We start from the raw sequence: 9,028 nt of genomic DNA on the forward strand, positions 1-9,028 counted from the left end.
GAGAGAGAGAGAGAGAGAGAGAGAGAGAGAGAGAGAGAGAGAGAGAGATTAAGTAACCTCTACATGGAACTAAGGCCCACCTGTGTGTGGGCTGTCATGTGACTCAAAGGGAGGAAGACTAGACATCTCTATCCTTTTCTCCCATCTATCCTTTTCCAGGGAAGATTGTAATTCCTGCCAGAAACTAGAAATTGGGGTCAGAGGTCACATTTTTCTTTTCAGAGAGATGGGGTAGCAGACTAGAATTCTAACTATCTGTTCCTTTGAATATTGTTAGTCTAGGGGATATGACCAGATTCAAACTAATTTCTGATAATTTTGTTTTTGGAGGAGGAAGTGAAACCCCAAGCTCTCTATCCAAAGCTTGATCCCCTTCCCACTGAATACCAATTCCACAATGAACACACATCACAAAAAGCAAAAATAGCCACTTATCCAAATTGTAGCAAAAGGAAGAAAAGAGAAGATATACACGGGAGAATATGTACCAGATAATACCGAGTGAAGGTGCTTTCCCACAGGGAACTAAATAACTCAGCTCAACTAAGAGAGAGTTCTATATTTCACCCAAGGGAAAATCCCCCAAGTTCCTAGTGTAATCAAGTTGGGGTGAAGACATGATGGAGACTTCTTCCTCCTCTCATGTGTTCCCAGAGTCTTTCCTTCAGAAACGTGAATTGGGGTTGTCTTCTTCCATCTTCCCTCTTGAATCTGGAAGATAGACAAATTGATGCTTCAAGATTCCCCCTAAAAGATTTGAAGCTTGAGGAGTCCTGGAAAGGATTGATCAAGGCTTTCTAGCCAATCCAACATGTACGCCCTCCATCCTGGCTTTGTGTGTTGTCTACAAATTGGAGAGCTGTTAACTTCTGCTTTACCTGCTTCTCTCCCTCTTCTTGAGATCGTCTCCTGTCTTCCTCTCAGCTTCTTTGGCTGCTGAGTAACTGGAGGAGGAGTTGGATGACTCAGTTTTGCTGGGTTGATGGGAGTGACTTCATGTTCAATGACACGTGTCCTTGTCTGTCTTTCTAGTTGTACTGCCCAGGGTTTGTTTGAAGAAAAGCCAGGCACCGACACCAGGGATGCACTGTGCTCAACGCATAGTAACCTTCAACTCAGACTTATTGTTATGCTCTCCACTGTGGTCATCATTCTCATTTTCATCTCCTTCATTTGTGTGGTATTTGTTAGAAGGAAAAAGAATCTCCAAAGAGGTAAACAGAGACATAAAGAGGGTGGAGGGGTGGGACTTTGCCCCAGGGCATTGAATTTAGAGGGCTCTGACCCAAATTGGAGTCCTTTAGGATTGTAGAAACAACAGCTCTAAATCATACATTCAGTCACTGAATCTAGAGAAATGCCAGCTGGAAGGCAGGGGAGTGCTTCCCCTTGTTCCCATCCTTCCTCCTTACTCCCCACCCTTCTCCACTTAACTGAGGGTGGGCTTGACCCAGGTTCAGTTTGTGGTACTTGCCCCCAGGCACAGAGATTCCTAGTTATAGTTCTGCTGCTAATCACCAACCTGTTAAATTTAGGCAACACCAATCTAAGTGATATTTCTTATCACCACAACTTTGTGAAGTAAACTTGAAAAACATTCCTTTCTCTAAAGGGAGGTAATGATTGTAAGCAGAGGTAGATATATAGTAGATAAGTAGATAGATAGATAGATAGATAGATAGATAGATAGATAGATAGATAGATAGATAGATAGATAGATAGATAGATGGCTAGATAGAAAGATGGATTGATGGATTGAAAGACTGAGAGATGCTGCATGGAAGACTAGATAGATGGAAAAATTTAATCCAGAAATACCACCATTAGGTCTGTTTCCCATTGTGGTGGCAATTGAGGGGATGCCCATCAACTGGAGAATGACTGAACAAGTTGTGGTACATGACAGTGATAGAATATTATTATACTGTATGAAATGATATTTGTTAATTTTAGGAAAACATGGAAAGACTTGAATGAAATAATGAAAAGTGAAGTGAACAGATCCATGGTATGTTGAATTTTTGATTTAAGAATAACTGTCAATGACCAAGTTGATCTGAGTATTATAAATACTCAAATCAAAACCTAGGAAGGAAGATGCTATCTCCCTCCAGAGAAGGAACTGAGGAATAGAAGTACACATATAGTATGGTTTTTATTATATTTATAAATCTGTGTCAAATAGTGGCCTCCTCTACTCTAGGAAGGACAGAGGGAGACAGTTTGGAATCTAAAATGCAACAAAAGAAATAAATAAAATTAAATAAAAAAGACAGATGGAAGGACGGATAGATAGAGAGATGACAGAGAAAATGATGATTGAATGAAAGGAAGGATAGGTGAATGGGATAGATGGATAATGGAATGATAGATGATAGATGGAAATATAGATGGATGGATGTGTTATAAATAGATAAAGCATTTATTAAGCACTTTCTGTATACCAAGAACTGTGTGCTTAAATATGTGCTGCAAATGTCAAGTCAACTCAAGTTGCATTTATTAAGCACCTACTATGTACCTGGCACTGTGTTAGTCACACATATAGACACAAAACAAGTCAATTCAGCTACTGAATTTATCTCAGAAACTATTTATTAATCTATGTGCAGAGCAGTGTACTCAGGATCCAAGGTGAATAAAGAATTAAATTCTAAATAATAAACATTTATTAAACCCCTCTGTACAGACACTATACAATAGTAAAATGGTTGTCATTTTCAAAGAGCCTACTGGTAAGGGTGATGGACTTCACCGTGGCCATAGAGAAGTAGACTCTATGTATGAGACACATACAAGACACAGGTGGGAGGATGGGGAACACATCAGAATGAGAGCCCTTCAAATGGAAGGGCTCTCTCCCTTTTGTCTTGGTATCTCTAGCATCTTGCATGGTTCCTGGTATATAGTAGGTGCTTAATATTTTTTTTTCATTTCTTGATAGAGTCATTGCCCTCATGGAACCCAGAGATGCTGGAAAAGTTCCTTCTAGATTTCAAAAGTCATTACTTTGGTTATTTCAAGTATAGAAACAGGGGCATGTATCCCTGATTGATGTAGAACTTTCAGATGTCAGTTATACAAATAAGTTATGTAACACAGAGAACCTTTGTCTAGACTGAGCCTAGATGGAACAGAACCATGGGAGCCCTGCACTGAGGAGTTGGGCAGGAGTATTTTGGGCCATGGAGAGGGGGAATGGACTGGGGTAGAGGTGCTATGGCCAGATCCATAGGACAAGGCTCAGCAAATGATTGGTGAGTAAACTGAGGGTTTTTTTGGCCTGGGCTTCAGAGCACTACTCACAGCGGGGTAATAGATAGGTACAAGTGATGGAAAATCCCAGAAATGAGTACATTATACAGGGAGTTGGTGGGACCTCAGACAAGTCATTATGCCTGCATCAAAAAGGGCACAGGCGGAACCGAAGAGTGTGGAATGATTGGACACGAGCCAGGCAGGTTCTGTCATAACAGTTCCCCTTGATCAGAGAGTAGGGTTTATATAATGAATGTAAAGCAATTATCTCTTAGGTTCCCATGAGAAAATGTTTAATGTCCTTGTTCATTTACACACATCTGTATGTTTTAAAGTCCTTGTTCCCTTGCATGCATCTCTGTCTGGGTCACTGCTCGGTTATCACGTCCTAAACTCCTGCAAGTCAGGAAGAGATGGTGAGCCAATCTTAAGACATAATATAACCTTCATGGGGAACTGGTTTGGGAGAAATCCTGGACCAGACTCTTCCCATGTATGGACCAGCTCAGAGACTGGCCCTCGACAAAATCATTTCCCTTTATAAGCTTCATAAGACCCCGGTGTACTTGTAGGCTCAAAGACAAGAAAGAAGTTCTGAGAGGCCTTTCAGTTAGATCTCTTCATTTTCCAGAGAAGGACCCTGAGGCCTAGAGCCTTTAGGTGGCAGCTAGGTGGAGGAGTGGAGAGAGTGCTAGGCCTGGAGTTAGGAAGATAGGAACTCAATTCCAGTTTCAGAAACTTAATAACTGTGTGACTCTGTGGAAGTCACTTAACCCTATTTACCTCATCTATACCCAGTTTCCTCATCTTTAAAGTGGGCTGGAGAAGAAAATATCAAACCACTCTAGTGTCTTTGCCAAGAAAATCCCAAATGGAGTAACAAAGAGTCAGACACAACTGAAAAAGACTGAACAGCAACAAAATATGCCAGGGAACATGTTGAATTCAGGGATACAAGAACCCTCAGTGCTTGCCCTCAAAGAGCTCACATTCTAATGAGGCAGACAAGGGTCAGACCATCTCGTGTATACAAGACATTTAATGGTGAATGTGAGGTTATCTCAGGTGGAGGTATTTGTTTTAAGGGGGACCAGGCAAGACCTCTTAAGGAAGGTGGAATTTGAGCCATTTTAAATGAAGCCTGGGGGGTGGGAGAGGCACAGGCTGGTGGGGAGCAGGGGAGCATTCCAGGCATGGGCAGCAGCTAGGGGAAAAACTCTCCTTGTTGGAATGTAAGATCTTTGAAAGGAGAGATTCTTTTATTCTTTGTACTTGTGATCCTAAAACCATAGGCACTTAATAAATGCATGTTGATTGACTAACTGCCCAAAGTGACTAGGTGGGGTCAGAGGCTTTATATGAACCCAGGTCTTTCTGACTTGGAGCCCAGGGCTCTATCCACTGCTCCCTGTATCAATGTTTCTCTAATTCTATTTGTCTTTTCATTATATGTCTGAAAAATGGATCTGTCCTGTGTCCTGACATTCATCGTCTTTGCATTTCAGCTAACGACATGGAGGAGAGGGTGACTTGCTTTTGCCAGCTTATGGACTGATCAATTGGTTTGACTGATCTGACATCTTTCTGCTAATGTTGCTGCTTGGGATCCCTAGTCTTCCACTGAAAACATCGTTTCCATACACCTTTGGTCTATGACAACAAGCCTTTATGTACCAACTTGGCCGGTGATTTCTAAATGCATCTTTGCATTCAATAGGTGACTCCTTTGCATTAAACAACAACAAGGATTCCAGACTTCCCATTCTGGGAAGGACATTGATAAAGAGGAAGGTGGTTGGGATGAATTAAAGCTCTGGGTGTGTTTAGTCTGGAGTAGGGAGCAAAGTGGACACAGGATGGGTGACTTCAGGTTTTTCCTTAGAAGATTTTCTGGTTCTATTCAGCCCCAGAGGGTAGAACCAGCCCCAGGGGGTGGCAGTCACAAAGAGGGTCATCAATGATCAGGCTGAAAGTCTGGAAAAGTTTCCTAAGCATTCCAGCTGTTGTCAGGTAGCAGCTGCTGCCTCAGGAGGGAGCTAATTCCTCTTCCTGGATGTCTTCTAAAGGAGGCAGGAGTATCTCGTCCCAGGGAACTGAAAGAGAGGGTTCTGGCTCGAGTTTGGGTTGGAGTCGTTGGCCTCTGAGGCCCCTTCCTTCTCTGCATCTCTGGTCCTGTGATATAGAAAAGCCATGGGAAGTCTTGGAAGTGAAGGGTTGTATGTAAGGTTGTTTGATTTTGGATAGATCACTTTCTTTTTATTTTTCAAGTTTCAGAATCCTCCTGTCATATAGTTGTGCCTGGTTTTCCCCATCCTCCCCCCACCTCAAGGAAGTGAGCAGGCTGCCAGGTCAGCTCTGCCCTCCCCCACTGGGTCTATGCCCTTTCCCCCACTTAGCTCACTTGCACAGAAATAGGCGGGCTTCTGGGTCAGATGAGGGAGATTCAAGGTGTGTACTGACCGATCACTGCTTACATAAGGCCCCCTTTATAAGCTGAGGTTCTGCCCCAGATCAGGGCTGTTGCTGGCTGCTACCGCTATTGCTGTACCTGGGATATGGGGTGGTGCTGGCTCAACCCTCCATGTGGCCTGATCAGCCAACATGGCGTTTTGATAAAGGGTCCATTCTAAAATTATTACTTGAGTCTTGCTCGCATTAATCAAGATACAGTATAACAATATGTAAGGGCTAGATTAATGATTATAGTTAATGAGAGAGAGAGAGACAGAGAGAGGGAGAGACAGAGAAATAGGTCTGAAAAATATGGAATACCCTCAAATTGGCTAATTTTGCTTCTCCATCTGTACTTTTATATGTTTCATGCTGATGCATCCCACCTTGGAAAGATCTGTGATCCCCTTGAGGCTGATCGATCAGTCACCAACTTATCTGTGCAGGAGACTAGACAACAAGATGTATTACTTCCACTAAGGGAAAGAATATCCGAAAGTCAGGACAAGCCGGATTCTTGATTCTGCTCTTAGGAGTACAGTGAAACGCCAAGGCCAAGTCATACTCTCTGTCTGTCAATGGGACAAAGCTCATCCCCAGCAATGGTGCCCATCTTCTGCTTGCACCTCCTTCTAGCTTTACAGCCAAAAGCATTCCTGATGGCAAGTGATGACTAAAGAAGGCCAAAAGTTTCACCAGCAACATCCAATTATTTTGTATTCATTATGGATATATTTATTTCTTTATTGCAAGGAAATCGGGATTAAGTGACTTTCCCAGGGTCATACTGATGAGGTTTAAGGGGTTCAGGGACCCCTCAAGTACTGAAGCATAGGAGACCATCAACTAGAATGAACTCATGGACTCAAGCATTCTTCAGGTCAAGGTGGCAAAGTTTTATTGTAATGCCAATATAGCAGGCAGAACTCCTTAGGGAACTTGCATTCCTTAAGGAAACTTGCAGCTTAAGAGGAGTGATGCTAAAGCTTATGTAGGAAAAGTAGTGGACTGTGTGCCAGATATGTTAATTAGATAATAATTTATAACCTTGGTCACTGGCGTCATTCACAATGGGAAACCAAGGGAAGGGCTTTCTCAGGGGTATATTTTTGGTCTGTTACATCTGTAACAAGATAGCTTTAAGAGTTGACGTGTACAGCTTGACATCTGGATTGAGAAGGATAACTTTGGAAATCAATACATGATAAATCTGTGGTTACAAGGTAATCTTGTTTTTACAAGAGAATTTCTTCAGAGGTCAGTTGTTCTTGTGATGGGGAAAGATAGTTCATTTTACTAGGGACCCACTAGTGAGTAATTGTGGGGAAAGATATTTTGTCTTACTGGGGCCCACATATTGAGTGGGTTAGGCATAGTGCCTTAAGACTGGGGAGAAAATTGTCAGGGATAGTGTTTTGAGACTAGAGTGAAATGTGATCTTGGAACTTACCTCAAATAGTGAAAATGAGACACAGTGTCAGCCTTGGAGCCAGGGAGACCAGGGCTCTGGTTTGTGACCCTAAACTCTCAGAGTCTTCAGCATTGTTAAGTTAGAGAGAGTGGCAGGTTTGAACTGGCAAAGGGAGTTTGGGTGAGGGAGCTCCCCACACAGGTCTAGGCTAACAGCTCAGTAGCTGCCATTCATAACACACCTTCAAGCCTGCAAAGCACTTTCCCCATATTAGTTCAGCTGAGCCCCAGTATAACCCTTGGGAGGGAGGTTCACCAATCATCATCACCTCCACTTTAGAGATAAAGAGATTATGAGAGGATGAGACAGAAGGGAAATCAAAGGCCAAAAGTTTAGTCTCCTCATTGTTAGAATACGATGCTGAAGGCCAGAGAGGGAAGGGATCTACCAGAAAGGGTCAGAAAGAGAGGAAATGTCAGAGCCAGGATTTGAATTATTACCTTTCTGGCCTCTGAGGGAGGCACAAAGAGAGAGACAGACAGACAGACAGATGAATAGAGATAGAGAGACAGAGAAATGGAGAGAGAGGAGAGAGAGATAGAGACATAGTCAGAAAGAGAGAGGAATACAATGTTAAATAAAAGTGAGGTAAAATAAATGAGGTCAGAAATATTTATTCTATATTTGAACATAAGGAAATTAGATATTGAATGAAACAGATCCTTGGGCCACAAGGACAGTCCCCCATGTCTGTGTTCTCTGCTTCACAAGCTAGGTTCTGGCCCCTTGACCCCTTGGCCCCTTGGTCCCAGTCAGAACCCATTCTTAGTCTCACCCATTTGGATTAGGCTGGGCTGGGGGCCTGAGACCTCTCCAATTTTGGAGGCCCCTGAGTCATATCAGAAAAATGAGTATTCTTCTAAGAGAAAGGTCAAGGAAAAATTCAGTAATAAAGCCAGATATGTGTATGTATGCTGGAGACAATTGTTTACTTTAAAGAATATGTAAATTATAAAATGTAGTTTTTCCCTCTGTTTTTGTGACATGTGTTTAGAGGTTAGTTTGGAGGTGGACACTTTTTCCTCCTCATAGTGGTACCAAGAAGGCGACCGCAGGCCCTGAGTTCTGGTCTGATGAAGGAGGCACAGGAGGCAGAGCCCTGGGTTTAGATTCCCCTTCCTGTCCTCACCCTCTCTGTGACAGTGGATCAATCACTTAACCCCAGTCGTGTCCAAATCTCTGTGACCTCACTTGGGCTTTTCCTGAGAGCCCTACAGAGAGAAGGAGCATTATGCCCACTGCCTGCAGGAAGCCTTCCACTTCCTCTCCTTCCACAGGGCGCGGACTGACACCCAGACCAAGCTTAGAAGCAACTTCCAGAAAAGCCCCTGGGCAGCCCCCTTCCTTGGGTCTGGCTCCTTCCTTTCTGACTCCCGGCCCTAACCAGCTCCAGGCTTTCACTCCAGAGGAAGGTGGCACCTGCAGGGCCTCCTCTTTTCAGTAGGGAATGTTAGATCCCCTTTAATTTATGTGTGAAGTGAATGGAATACTTGGACTCTCTCAGCAGTGGACAGAGCCCTGGACTAGGAATCAGCAGGCCTGGACTCTGATCTCCAACTCTGTCACTTACATACAGTGTGACCTTGGGCCAGTCACATCCCTTCTCTCTGCCTCAATTCTCAGGTCTCTTCAAACTTGAAGAAAAAGTAGATCAGTTGTGATAGTAATGGCAATTAAAGATTCCCCTGTATTGGCTTGGTTTTCAAATTGATTGTATTAAAACCCAGAGCTTGTTAATCCCACCTGTGGGATGGAATTGTTGATGTGAAAAGAAAGTCCTGAACTGGGAGGAGCTGGTGATGTAGAGAGAGAGAGAGAGAGAGAGAGAGAGAGAGAGAGAGAGAGAGA

At 43.2% G+C, this 9,028-nt stretch overlaps 1 protein-coding gene across 3 annotated transcripts in view; it reads left to right on the forward strand.

The window, feature by feature from the left end:
• The window catches only part of LOC138154530 (tumor necrosis factor receptor superfamily member 14-like), a 27,424-nt gene extending 18,402 nt beyond the window's left edge, over positions 1 to 9,022 (forward strand). Inside the window, exons 6-8 of one of the 3 annotated variants that reach the window (XM_069079429.1) lie at positions 1,033 to 1,214; positions 1,954 to 2,008; positions 4,764 to 6,217. In XM_069079429.1, coding sequence (XP_068935530.1) covers positions 1,033 to 1,214; positions 1,954 to 1,973 — 202 coding nt within the window. In that variant the 3' untranslated portion in view covers positions 1,974 to 2,008; positions 4,764 to 6,217. Of the gene's footprint in view, positions 1 to 1,032; positions 1,237 to 1,953; positions 2,009 to 4,763 lie in introns of all 3 variants that reach the window. The other 2 variants (XM_069079431.1, XM_069079428.1) reach the window with 2 other exon arrangements.
• The last annotated feature ends 6 nt before the right edge of the window (positions 9,023 to 9,028 follow it).

This window comes from Petaurus breviceps, unplaced genomic scaffold, assembly GCF_028583685.1.
Source record: "Petaurus breviceps papuanus isolate PSGF00001 unplaced genomic scaffold, PetGlider_PUasm1.0 91041, whole genome shotgun sequence".
Lineage (NCBI taxonomy): Eukaryota > Metazoa > Chordata > Mammalia > Diprotodontia > Petauridae > Petaurus > Petaurus breviceps.